Source organism: Oncorhynchus mykiss, chromosome 7 (genome assembly GCF_013265735.2).
Source record: "Oncorhynchus mykiss isolate Arlee chromosome 7, USDA_OmykA_1.1, whole genome shotgun sequence".
NCBI classification, from domain to species: domain Eukaryota; kingdom Metazoa; phylum Chordata; class Actinopteri; order Salmoniformes; family Salmonidae; genus Oncorhynchus; species Oncorhynchus mykiss.
The window spans coordinates 74,140,494-74,154,511 of NC_048571.1; the positions used below are offsets into that span (position 1 = coordinate 74,140,494).

General features: G+C 47.6%; 1 protein-coding gene across 1 annotated transcript; it reads right to left on the reverse strand.

The window, feature by feature from the left end:
• Positions 1 to 12,900: 12,900 nt before the first annotated feature.
• LOC118965364 (putative uncharacterized protein Q0010, mitochondrial) lies at positions 12,901 to 13,335 on the reverse strand. The gene has a single exon (XM_036984454.1). The coding sequence runs from the start codon at positions 13,333 to 13,335 to the stop codon at positions 12,901 to 12,903; it is 435 nt and encodes a 144-aa protein (XP_036840349.1).
• Between the last annotated feature and the right edge of the window lie 683 nt (positions 13,336 to 14,018).

A 14,018-nucleotide genomic window follows, 5' to 3' on the forward strand; every position in this document is an offset into this window, starting at 1 on the left:
ATATTTTTTCTGAGGTCTTGGCTGATTTTCTTTTGATTTTCCCAAGATGTCAAGCAACGAGGCACTGAGTTTGAAGGTAGGCCTTGAAATACATCCACAGGTACACCTCCAATTGACTTAAATTATGTCAATTAGCCTATCAGAAGCTTGTAAAGCCATGACATAATTTTCTGGAATTTTCCAAGCTGTTTAAAGGCACAGTCAACTTAGTGTATGTAAACTTCTGACCCGACCCACTGGAATTGTGATACAGTGAATTATAGGTAAAATAATCTGTCTGTAAACAATTGTTGGAAAAATGACTTGTGTTATGCACAAAGTAGATGTCATAACCGACACTCCAAAACTATGGTTTGTTACCAAGAAAATTGTGGAGTGGTTGAAAAACGAGTTTTAATGACTGCAACCTAAGTGTATGTAAACTTCCGACTTCAACTGTACATACTGTATTTTAGTCATGGCTCATCCTATATAACTACTCCTTTTCTATTCACATACTGTCCATACTGTCTACACACACCCTTATATGTTTTTGTATTTATATTCCGGTCTCTGATATTGCTAATTCTGATATTTCTTAATTTATGTATTTATGTGTTTGAGTGTGCTTGTAAGCAGGAATCAGCAGGAAATAGTTATTGTCAGATATGCCAAAGGGATGGCGAGGGAGAGCCTTGTATGTGTTTCTGTATGTGGAGTAAAGGTGATTGCCGCTTTCATATTTATTTTCATTGCATTGATTCAATCAGAGAAGTCCTGTCACTCAATGGCCAATATGGGTATATCAATGGGTATATCAAAATAAAAATCTATCCATTCAGTTACAGCACACTGACACAAGGAATGAGAATACATTGACAAAGGTCAAAACAGGGTCAACTTTATACTGGAACTTGCTCATTCGTAAACACACAAATCCATCATTCAGTTACAGCACACTCTCACATAAGGAATGAGAATTAACTTTATACTAGAACTTGCAAGCAGGGTATTATGAAGTTGGAAAAAGTACAGTAAAAACAGTGAAAAGTATAGCCTTCACGGCACTTTCCTTTTTGAGCTCTACTTTAAGGCTTTCAACTTGTTTTAGCTCCCTTCTCTTTGCTCCCCCGCCTCGCATCTCTCTTCACAGTTGATATCTCAGAACTCTGGAGAACCAGCAGTTCTCATTATCGACAGGGTAGAGGTGCGTGCGTGCGTAGCGGGGGCAGAAATGGACAGAGGCTCAGGCCATTGCAATTTGCAGGGCCAAAGATTTCACCACAGCTTGGGCCGATGAAATAACTTCATAAATTATTTTTTCATGGTGTGCTGATTTAGGTATATGGAGGGTTGTGCAATGGCTAACTTAAAGCTTGCCGAATTTATTGTACTCAAACCTCCCCTTCAATATGCATCTTTATTTGCAAGTAGGCACCTCCAGCAGTGACCTCATAAACCTATTCTTCGGTGGTTAAGCTGGGAACTCATTCTATGACCTGTTTAGCAATTTCACACATAACCTTTGGGAACAGGAAAGAGCTAGCTCCCAAGGCACTGAGGAGTCAGCATGCTGTTACAGATGCCTTTCGACTTCTTATTCAACTTCTAATCCCAAGACAGAATGAGGGATACAGTTCAGTCTTTAAGCAGGTTACAGCTTCCCGGGTGTCTGATTATAAATACATAGTAATTCCGTGTTTAATACGTAGTATTGTGCAAATCACATTTGTTGCCTCAGTGCACTTAGCCAAGGCATGTGATATCAGGTCTCCTTCCAGTCTTTACAAAATCAGAACATATATATTCTATCCGTACGGTTGTTGAGAGTTTTCCAGTCTAAGCTAGTACACTTGATTTATGTGCACTTCAATAATAATTTCAATTGTGTACCTTTTTCCAAAGTTGAGATCTTTCATTTTCAACTACAGTTATGGTTTTGAAGCGCTGGGAGACATGCTGATGATGATTGTCTACAGAAAAGAAAAGGCCATTTGAGTGTCACAATCTTGGAAATTAGCAGACCAAGGAGTATAGTTCCACATATTTATTTAAGTGAAACTAACAAAACAAAATAAAATAACAAAACTTACAAACGACGATTTGGAAACCACACAAACCACCAACCTAGAAATCTATAAACTAGATAACACCCCCAGTCATGCTCTGACCTAAACACAATAGAGAACCGAGGGCTTTCTATGGTCAGGTCATGACAGTACCCAACCCAAAGGTGCGGACCCCGGCAAAAACCTAAAACCAGATGGGGAGGGGAGGGGGATTGACTAGTGTCGGCTCCGGTGCGGGTCTTTGCCCCCTGCCAAGACCACAGGTCTGGCCATGGAGCGGGTAGAACGCCGCACCCGGACTGGGCACCGGCGCCGAGGAAGGCTCCGGCCATGGAGCTGAGTTGGCCACCGTGCCTGGACTGGGCATCGGCGCAGAGGAAGGCTCTGGCTTTGGAGCTGGACTGGACGCCGTGCCCGGACTGGGCCCCGATGCAAAGGAAGGCTCCGGCCTTGGAGTGGGACTGGACACCGTGCCTGGACTGGGCACCGGCGCAGAGGAAGGCTCCTGCCATGGAGCAGGACTGGACGCCATGCCTGGACTACGCACTGGCGCAGAGGAAGGCTCCGGCCTTGGAGCGGGACAGGATGCCGTGCCTGGACTGGACATCGGCGAAGAGGAAGGCTCCTGAAATGGAGCGGGACTGGACGCCAAGCCTGGACTGGGCACCGGCGCAGAAGGTGGCTCCGGCCATGGAGCAGGAATGGACGCCATGCCTGGACTGGACATCGCCGCAGAGGATGACTCCCGCCCTGAACATGCCTTGCCTGGAAGCTTCGGACCATTGGCCGTCGCTGGAGGTTCCGGACTGTGAAACGTCGTTGGAGGTTCCAGACTGTGAAATGTCGCCAGAAGCTCTGGACCGGGGACCGTCGACGGAAGCTCTGGACTGGGAACCGTCACTGGATGCTCTGGACTGGGAACCGTCGCCGGAAGATGTGGACTTTGAATGCGCACTGGAGGCCTAGTGCATGGAGCCGGTACAGGTGGCACGCACTTTAGGGCAAGTGCGAGGAGCAGGCACAGAACGTACCGAACTGGGGAGGCGCACTGGAGGCCTAGTGCGTGGAGCCGGCACAGGTGGTACCGGACTGGTGACACGCTCTTCAGGGAGAGTGCGGGGAGCGGGCACAGGACGTACCGGACTGGGGAGACGCACTGGAGGCCAGAAGCGTGAAACCGGTGCAGATGGCACCGGACTGGTGTCACGCTTTTCACCACGCCTGTACGGCAGCATTCTCATTGCTACCACCTCTCTCCGGAATCTTTCATCAAATTCCTCCTCCGACTCCCAAACCGGCTCTGGCACTCTCCGCTGCTCGACCGCCAGCTCCATGTGAACCCCCCCCAAAAAAAATATCTTGGGGTTTCTGTGGCCGTGGTCCCCTGTGTCGTCGCTGTCCTTCCTTGCTCCTTGGCGACTCCCGCCAAGGAAGGGTCCCGTGCCCTCTCATGTCCTCCCAAAGTCCAAAACTTCCTTACCTAATTTTCACGCTGCTTGGTCATTTGTTGGTAGGATATTCTGTCATGATCTTGGAAATGAGTGGACCAAGGCGCAGCATGAGTATAGTTCCACATATTTATTTAAGTGAAACTAACAAAACAATAAAACAAAACTTACAAAGACCGTGAGGACGTAGTGCCCAAACACACACAATATCCCACAAATGCAGGTGGGGAAAAAGCCTACCTAAATATGATCCCCAATTAGAGGCAACGATTACTAGCTGCCTCTAATTGGGAACCTCACAAACCACCAACCTGGAAATCTATAAACTAGATAACACCCCCAGTCATGCTCTGACCTAAACACCATAGAGAACCGAGGGCTCTCTATGGTCAGGGCGTGACATTGAGAGTATTTTAAGAGAGATTGATATGAAGGTGAAGTTGCCCATGGACTGATTTAAGGTCAATTCTATGTCTCCGATGTTTACTGAAAACATAAATTAAAGTTGCACAAGGGGAACTTGTCTCTCAAATACATTGTTAGAGTTGTTGGTTAGCTTGCTAGCTAGCAATTTTTTTTGCCATATTAGCATACATGAGGCATCAGTCAAAACACCTCAAAATGAGACATGGAATCAAGAACAAGAACAAAAACGAGCTAAAACGAACCACTTATGATTCACCACATGACAGTTTCTTGTCATTGCTGCTAGCTATCTGGCCATCCAGATCCACAACAACACATGGCCTTACGCCCCTTTGAAGCGTGTGCATTCTTTTTGTGACGTTGTCAGCTAACCCATCTACAGGTGAATTCTCCCTGCCTGACAGTCTCCCTCTAGCCGCCAAGTGGCTAACACCAGGGCTAAAACAACATGGTAATCAGGTCTGGGTATCACCCCTGCTCTTTCACCCCATCTTTCTCTTACCCTCACCCTGTCTTCTTCTACATCCTGATCTATCCCCCTCTATTTTTCACCATTCCTTAAACCCCAATTATTCTCTCTCTTTCCCCATATCTCTCTTCCCTCTCTCTCTCTGTCTTGCATCTGCTTACAGTATTCCCAGGGGCTCCAGGGGGCCAGAAGGTTCCATGAATTAATCATGAACATGGGCCCCCCAGACTCTGTGATCATCACCAACCTGTTCCAAAACATGTTGCCAAGCCACCTCTCCCTCCCTCACATCTTTGCGCATCTATAAGCATTGAAAATATAAGTAAATAAATCATTAGGAGTTCCGACAAGGGAACACACACACACACACACACAATACATGAGAGACTGAGATTGATCTTACCTTATAGACAGGATTATGACTTCTTATGTGTTATGTATGTTGTATTATATATTGATATTGTATGTTTTATTATATTTTCTATGTTTTGAAATTATAACGACAGAGCAATTTTTTTTACAGTTACAGGATATCTCTTCAATGAGGAAAAGGGAACTGAGTTATTCTTCTTTGCTACCATCTGCCTCAACAATCAACAAAATAATGATTACACTGGGAAACAGAAGGAACACTAACATCCTTTCCCACAAAAGTAATGCAGTTAGCAGTTTTAATTGAATAGGGATCAGAGTCAGTCCCACACACTTGGGGGAGACTGATCCAGAATCCATCCTCCTCAGACATCACATAATCCTAACTCAGAATCTATTTTAGGTTGTAGCCAAAGTAGATTTTTTTGTTAGAGTTGGTCTCTGTCCTTCATCTTCCTTTCTCTTTATGTCTTTCTCACTCTCTTTCCTACTTGTATATATTCTCCTGCCACATTTTCTCTATTTCTATCCCCCCTCCCCTTCTCTCTCCATGCCCTTTTCCAGGAAAGATGCCTGGCATATGTTATGTGCCAGGATAGTATCAAGTGCTCCAATACCAGGAGAGGGTAAAAACACAGATATTGGCACGGCATGACAAGCACTGAGGGTGGCACTGTGGCATACCCAATAACGTCAGAGAAACACAAACATATGTCCACTTCAATTTCAGCCCCCAGCCAGTTCCTGGTCTAGCCTTTATCCCTTAGGCATCCACAGATCTGAAAGGATGGGATAGGTGCGAGCTATATAGTGATTGACTCCAACCTGCCCTCCAATAGGCCAAATGGTGCTTCTACACTTTTTACTAGACTAGACCTATCAAATCCCTTCCAGATCTGTGAAAACTGAAAAAACACGTAGATGTATAAATTCTGCAGGAGATGAACACTAAGTGAAAGGTGATAACTAAAGGGAGAGTGTTTTCCTGCAGATGTACTTTGGCAATGTAAGATAATGTTGAGGCTATCATGTCACACCCTGATCTGTTTCACCTGTCCTTGTGATTGTCTCCACCCCCCTCGAGGATTCACCCACCTTCCCCATCATCCCCTGGGTACTTATACCTGTGTTCTCTGTTTGTCTGTTGCCAGTTCATCTTGTTTGTCAAGTCAACCAGCGTTTTTGTTCTCAGCTCCTGCTTTTTCCAGTCTCTTTTTCTCGCCCTCCTGGTTTTGACCCTTGCCTGTCCTGACTCTGAGCCCGCCTGTCTGACCACTCTGCCTGCTCCTGAGCCTGCCTGCCAACCTGTACCTTTGCCCCACCTCTGGATTGTTGACCTCTGCCTACCCTGACCCTGAGCCTGCCTGCAGTCCGGTACCGTTGCCCCACCTCTGGTTTACTGACCCCTGCCTGCCTTGACCTGTCTATTGCCTGCCCCTGTTGGAATATTAAACCATTGTCAATTCGATGTGTCGGCATCTGTGTCTTACCTTGATTCCTGATAGTACGAACTGGCCATGACTGACCCAGAAGATCCAGGCCAACTGCAAAACGCTATCTCAACCCAGGGAGCCACCATCGGTAGGCACAAGGAATTGCTTTGTGGCCTTGGGGAGAGTGTCCAAACAATGGCTGAATTCAATGACCGGGCGTTTGGGAGGCCACCTACCATGGTGGTAACCCCTCATCAACTCAGCTGCTAGCAGCACCGTCTCATTGGTCACTCCACCTTCTCGGGAGCCACGCTTACCTCCTCCAGAACGCTTCAATGGAGAGCTGAGCACCTGTCGGGCGTTCCTAGCTCAGTGTGCCCTCGTCTTTGAACCCAGAAGCTAATCCAGCTTCGGCATGACTCCCGCAGTGTAGATGTTTATTCAGTGGGTTTCTGCATGTTGGCAGCGGAAAATGCTTGGAATCAAGATGCACTGTTTTGTTCCTGTACGGCATCTCGGAGGAAGTCAAGGATGAGCTTGCAACCCGGGAAGTTACCTACGGAGCTCGATTCCCTCATCGCTTTGAACATCCGTATTGATGGGTAATTACGGAAACGATGGAGGGAGAGGAAATTGGATTTCGCTCACACGCCCAGGGATCCCACCTTGCCTCCGAGTCATCCCAGAAGCTCCCGACGGTCTCATTGCCGAGAGAATCCGAGGGTTCCTGACCTGCCCCGAGGGCTGCCTTGAGACAGCCGAGTCACCACTTCCTGAGCCTATGCCACTAGAAACAGCTGGGCTGTCGCCAGCGTAATGTCAATACAGGATCGACACAAACAGTTGTCTGTGTTGCGGGATTCTTGGTCATTTCGTCTCCTCTTGTCCTTAAAAAAAACCAGGCTCACCGGTAGGAGCGAGCACTCTGGTGGGCCATATAGAGAACGTTCCTGCTTCCCCTGCTTGCATCCCTTTTCATGCCATTCTGCTTTAGGAGACCAGTCAAAATCTCTCTGGGTTCTCATTGACCGACGAGTGCTTTTTGGACGCTACCCTGGCGTCCGAGCTGAACATCCCCACTCAGCCCCTCTCCATCCGAGCACTGGACGGGTGCTCTATAGGCCGATTTACCCACAACACCACTCCCATCAACCTACATGTGTCAGGGAACCACAGCGATGATTTCCAGTTCCTGCCCATCAAGTCCTCTCAGATTCCTGTGGTATTGGGATTCTCCTGGCTCCAGAGACACAATCCTCTCATTAACTGTTCTACTGGTGCCATCATGGGCTGGAGCCCATTCTACCACACCCATTGCCTGAAGTCAGCACAACCTGCCCCAGGACGTCTTTCCGGGGGCTCGGAAGGTGCCCCGGACCTCTCCACCATTCCCACGGAGTACCAGGACCCCCGGGTGGTATTTAGCAAGGCCTGGGCTACTTCATTCCCTCTGCACCGACCTTATGACTGCAGGATTGATCTTCTCCCTAGCACGACTCTGCCCCGTGGACGACTGTGCTCTCTGACAGGACCAGAGGCGATGGAGACTTTGGAGCTCTGCATTTTCCCTGGCTTTTGGCCAGGTGGGAAGCTAGCGTCCCACACATCCCAGAGAGGTTAACAAACCTCCAAACGTGCTTCAATGCCATACAACTCTCCTTCCATGGCCCCCAACTGATTTTTAATGCAAGTTAAACTAAATGCATGCTCTTCAACCGATTGCTGCCCGCACCCTCCCGCCCGACTAGCATCACTACTCTGGACGGCTCTGACTTAGAATATGGAGACAACTACAAATACCTAGGTGTCTGGTTGGACTGTAAACTCTCCTTCCAGACTCAATTTAAACATCTCCAATCCAAAATTAAATCTAGAGTCAGCTTCCTATTTCTCAACAAATCCTCCTTCACTCATGCTGCCAAACATACCCTCGTAAAACTGACTATCCTACCGATCCTCGACTTCGGCTATGTCATTTACAAAATAGCCTCCAAAACTCTACTCAGCAAACTGGATGCAGTCTATCACAGTGCCATCCATTTTGTCACCAAAGCCCCATATACTACCCACCACTGCGTCCTGTATGCTCTCGTTGGCTGGCCGTCACTACATATTCATCGCTGAATCCACTGGCTCCAGGTCATCTATAAGTCTTTGCTAGGCAAAGCCTCGCCTCATCTCAGATCACTGGTCACCATAGCTACACCCACCTGTATTACGCGCTCCAGCAGGTATATTTCACTGGTCATCCCCAATTCCAACACTTCCTTTGGCCGCCTTTCCTTCCAATTCTCTGCTGCCAATGACTGGAACAAATTGCAAAAATCACTGAAGTTGGAGACGTATATCTCCCTCACGAACTTGAAGCATCAGCTGTCAGAGCAACTTACCGATCACAGCCCATCTGTAAATAGCCCATCCAACCAACTGCCTACCTCCTCCCCATAATTATTTTTATTTTTCTACTCCACCAACACCACGATCAGCCTAGCGCAACTGGGTGCGACTACGGATGAGGTCCTCCACCACCTCGACACCACCCAAAATAATTAACTTTCAAATAGCGGAGGGCCTTCTCCCATGAGTTGTCCCAGTGAACCAGTCCCCCGGCCTACCCAGCAGTCCACCTTGGTCAACAATGCCCAACTGTCCTTCCCGAACAAATACAGTATGATGGGACATCATCCAAATGCTGTGGCTTTCTACTCCAGTGCTCCCTCTATTTCGCTCATCAGACAGGAGCCCCCACCACCGAGAGGACTAAGGTTGCCACGGTCATCTCCCTGCTGACTGGACGGGTCTTGGAGTGGGCTACAGTCATCTGGGAGAGAGGAGAGGAGCTGGGTTCCTAGCAGAGGTTCATGGCTCTGTTCAGGGCGGTCTTCGACCATCCGCTGGATGGCAGAAAGGGAGGTGAGCGACTACTCCAACTCCGGCAGGGTGCCCAGACCTCTGTGGAGTACGCCCTCACCCTCTGGACCGAGGCTGCCTCCAGCGGATGGAAGGAGCTGGCGCTCTGCATCCTATTCCGAACAGGACTGTGCGAGGAAGTCCAGACGGGGTTGGCATGCCTGGACTCATCGTGATGGCCATCTGTCTGGACAACCTTCTTCAGGAGCATTCGTGCACACATTGCCCTCCTCGCCCTCCTCTTTTGGCCATCCTGGAGCAGAGCCAGAACTCATGGATATAGGGGTCACATACCTCTCCGTGGCTGAGTGACAGCGGCGGAGACAGTTGGGGCTGTGTCCCTATTGCAGGCAGGAGGTGCACCAACTCCAGCGGTGTCCAGTGTGTCCCAACCCGAAGTCCACTAGGGCAGAGGGACGGCCCCGTGATCATCTGTCTCCCAGGGTAGGCGTGAGTATTCCTTCATTTTCATTTTCAGACAAACCTTTCCTGGTTACTATTTCACTGGCTGTCTGTCCCTCAGGTGTTGTCTCCACAGCTCTAGTGGACTCCAGCGCCACTGGGAATTTCCTCCCTGAATATCACCACGTACCCTCTCTCCTCTCCTTTTACAGTCCGAGTCCTAGATAAACAACCACTGGGATCTGGTACCATCACGCACATCACAGGACCACTCACCCTCACCGTGGGACCCAATCACCAAGAAAGCCTTCCCTTCATCATCATTACTGCCCCTTACACAAAGTCATCATCGGCCTCCCGTGGCTCCAACGTCATGACCCCACGATCTCCTGGTTGAGGATGGCAATCACCACGTGGGCACCCGGATGTCGGGAGACCTGCTTTCCCTTAACTTGTCGTTTCATGTCGGTTGAGAGTCCTATGAGTGCCCTCCAACCCATCAGTCCATCCCCACATATTGTCGGCCCGTGTTTTGGGACATAGATGTTGACATCCGCCAGGCTCTGGAGAGAGAACCCTCGCCTGCTACCTTCCCTCCTGAATGCATCTACGTCCCCACAGAGGTGAGGGATTGGCTGTTGACCTGGGCGCACACATCCTTCGCCGCTGGACACCCAGGTATCACCCGCACTATTCAATCCATCTCCGCTAAGTACTGGTGTCCAAACAAAATCTCCCCTGCACGCTCCAGTAGGGAAACTCTACCCCCTTCCCATGATCCAGTGGCCTTGGTCCCATCTGTCCATAGATTTCATCACGGATATCCCTCCGTCTGTTGGTTTCACCACTATTATGGTTGTTGTAGACAGATTTTCTAAATCCTGCCATTTTTCTCCCTCAATCTGGCCTCCCTACCACCTTCCAGGTTGCCGAGGCACTGTTCCAGCAGGTCATCTGACACTATGACCTTCTGGGAGACATCGTCTCCAACCGTGGCCCCCAATTCACGTCACAGGTGTGGAGAGCCTTCATAGATAAGCTGGGGGTCAAGGTCAGCCTCACTATTGTCTACCGCCCTCAGTCTAATGGGTAAGTGGAGAGTATTAACCAGGATCTGGGGAGGTTCCTGAGGAGTCACTGCAGGACCAGCAGTGAGCCCGATTCCTTCCCTGGGCGGTCCATGCCCAGAATTCATTACGTCACCCCTTCCAGTGTGTTTTGGGTTATCAGCCAGCCCTGGCTCCATGGATCCCGAGCCAGACTGAAGCTCCTGCGGTGGACGAGTGGTTGAGGTGCGCAGAACAATGCAGTAAGGCTGATGTGTTCCATCCTGGTGATCACATCTGGCTCTCAACCCAAGAACCTCCCACTCTACCTGCCCTGTAAGAAGCGAAGTCCCCAGTTTGTGGGGGTGTTCAATGTTCTCCGGAGTGTCAATGAGGTGACACATAGTTTACAGCTCCCCACCAATTACCAAATCTCACCCTCATTTCATGTTTCCCTCCTCAGGTCAGTAGTTTCTGATCCCCTGGCTGAGGCCGTCCCACATGACACCCCTCCACCTCCCCTGGACATCGAGGGAAGCCCTGACTATGCCATCAGATCCCTCCTGGACTCCCAACATTGTGGGGGTCGGCTCCAGTATCTGATGGACTGGGAGCGGTACGGTCCAGAGAAGCAGTGTTGGGTTCCGGTGTAGGACATTATAGATCCCAACATCATTTGAGATTTCCACTTTCGCTGCCCGGACCGGCCCGCTCCTCACCCTCGGGGCCATCCCCCTGGCCAGCGTCCAACCTGTAGCTGGAGATGCGCATTGTTGGGGGGGTCCTGTCACGTCTACTCCCCTGCTTCGGCGCTCGACGTAGGTGGTTTACTAACCACCGGTTCTGGCAACTCATCATTACGGATACCTGGCAACCATCATTACGCACACCTGTGCCCCAACATCAGTCACACCTTGACTTCATTACTATCTTGATTACTTCCCGTTTATCTAGCACTCTGTTCTGTCAGTCATCAGGTAGCATTGTTTATGTTTCCAATGTTAGACGCTTCTCTTGTTTCGTATTCTTTCCATGTTTATTATCATTAAATTCACACTGCACTTGTTTCCTGACTCCCTGCGTCTGCGTTACAGGTGCTTATTAAAGGAAGAGAGTGTTCCTGCATAATGTGCTTTGGTTTTGTTAGATAATTCTTAGGCTACAATGCTAATAAGGCACATTTGATTGCACTTTGCATTTAGTACTTGAATCACATGCATGCCAACAATGCTTCTGTACATTCAATTCCAGACCGACATGCTATTCTATTCATAACACACAGAAATTCTCCATCGACACCGGTATAGATATTACGCACCACCAAGAATAGCAGAAACAAATAGAGCATAATTGACACTGATGCACATAGGCTTAGAAACCACCTTGTAAATGAAGGATATTATCCTGTTGCTTTGAAGGTACATTTCAATGTCTTATTAAATTTAGTAACACTCAAAAGCTTGGGATTTTTAAACATGATATTCTGAAAGAAATGTGCTTGTAGAAAACCCTTTGCTTTATGACTGCAAAAGAGATGGCCTAAACGCCAGACAGAGAAAATGAAGGGAAAGGGAGAACTGAAAATAGATAGTGTACAAGAGGTAGGAAAATATACGGTTGGGAAAAAACAGGGAGACAGATGATTGAGAAAATGGGAGAACAGTGATGTGCAAAGAAAGAAAAAAGAAAAAAGGTGAAAATGAGTAAACAAGAGATAGAGAAGGCGAGAGACAAAAAGCATGCGTGAGAGAGAGAGATGTAAATAAAATTGAGATGGACAGGCAGAAAGAGGATGAGGTAGATATCCAAAGGGATGGAGATGTAGAGAGAATAATGACGCACAGAGAACCACCTGCCCAGCTTCATTCTGACACGCAGGCTTGTAGTGTCAGCCTTGCCTCTGGCGGCCGTGTTACAAAGGTTCTTCCTGTGTAGGTACAAGCAATTACAGTGGCCTACAGCGCAAAAGCACACCCTTTAGTACACCATTTATTGGAGGTAAAGCCCTACACACTCACAGTCTGAGAGCCTAGAAATGAGGGTCAAATGCAATGAACTTATTCAAGGAAAATTACTTGCTGTTTTTTGGGGCATCTGATAATTATACATATTTTCAGCGAGTGTGAGAGGATATTGACCACCATGTAGAGGTGGATATAAAGAACCATATAGAGCACCATGTAGAGGATATAGAGCACCATATAGAGCACCATGTAGAGGATGTAGAGCACCATATAGAACACCATGTAGAGGACATAGAGCACCATGTAGTGGATTTAGAGCACCATGTAGAGGCTTTAGAGCACCATGTAGAGGATATAGAACACAATGTAGATAGAGCACCATTTAGAGGATAAAGAGCACCACGTAGAACATTATGTAGAGGATATAGAACATCATGTAGAGGATATAGAGCACCATGTAGAGGATATAGAGCACCATGTAGAGGATATAGAGCACCATGTAGATGATATTGAGCACCACATAGAACACCATGTAGAGGATATAGAACATCATGTAGAGGATATAGAGCACCATGTAGAGGATATAGAACACCATGTAGAGGATATAGAACACCATGTAGATGATATTGAGCACCACATAGAACACCATGTAGAGGATATTGAGCATCATGTAGAGGATATAGAACACCATGCAGAGGATGTAGAGCACCATGTAGAGGATATGGAACACAATGTAGAGGATATAGAGCATCATGTAGAGGATATGGGACACCATGTAGAGGATATAGAACACAATGTAGAGGGTATAGAGCACCATTTAGAGGATAAAGAGCACCACGTAGAACATTATGTAGAGGATATAGAACATCATGTAGAGGATATAGAGCACCATGTAGAGGATATAGAGCACCATGTAGATGATATAGAGCACCACATAGAACACCATGTAGAGGATATAGAACATCATGTAGAGGATATAGAGCACCATGTAGAGGATATAGAGCACCATGTAGAGGATATAGAACACCATGTAGATGATATTGAGCACCACATAGAACACCATGTAGAGGATATAGAGCACCATGCAGAGGATGTAGAGCACCATGTAGAGGATATGGAACACAATGTAGAGGATATAGAGCATCATGTAGAGGATATGGGACACCATGTAGAGGATATAGAGCACCATATAGAGGATATAGAGCACCATGTAGAGGATATAAAACATCATGTAGAGGATATAGAACACCATGTAGAGGATATAGAGCACCATGTAGAGGATATAGAACATCATGTAGAGGATATAGAACACCATGTAGAGGATATAGAGCATCATGTAGAGGATATAGAAGACCATTCAGATGTAATAGAGTACCATATAGAGGAAATTTGAGCACCATGTAGAAGATATAGAAGACCATATATAACACCATGTAGAAGATATAGAGCACCATGTAGAGGATATAGAACATCACCACCATTGTTGCATGCAGTCTGTTC

Excerpts from the sequence above, each read along its gene's own strand:
- LOC118965364 (XM_036984454.1), bottom strand. The coding sequence starts at position 13,335 with ATGGTGCTCTATACCCTCTACATTGTGTTCTATATCCTCTACATGGTG.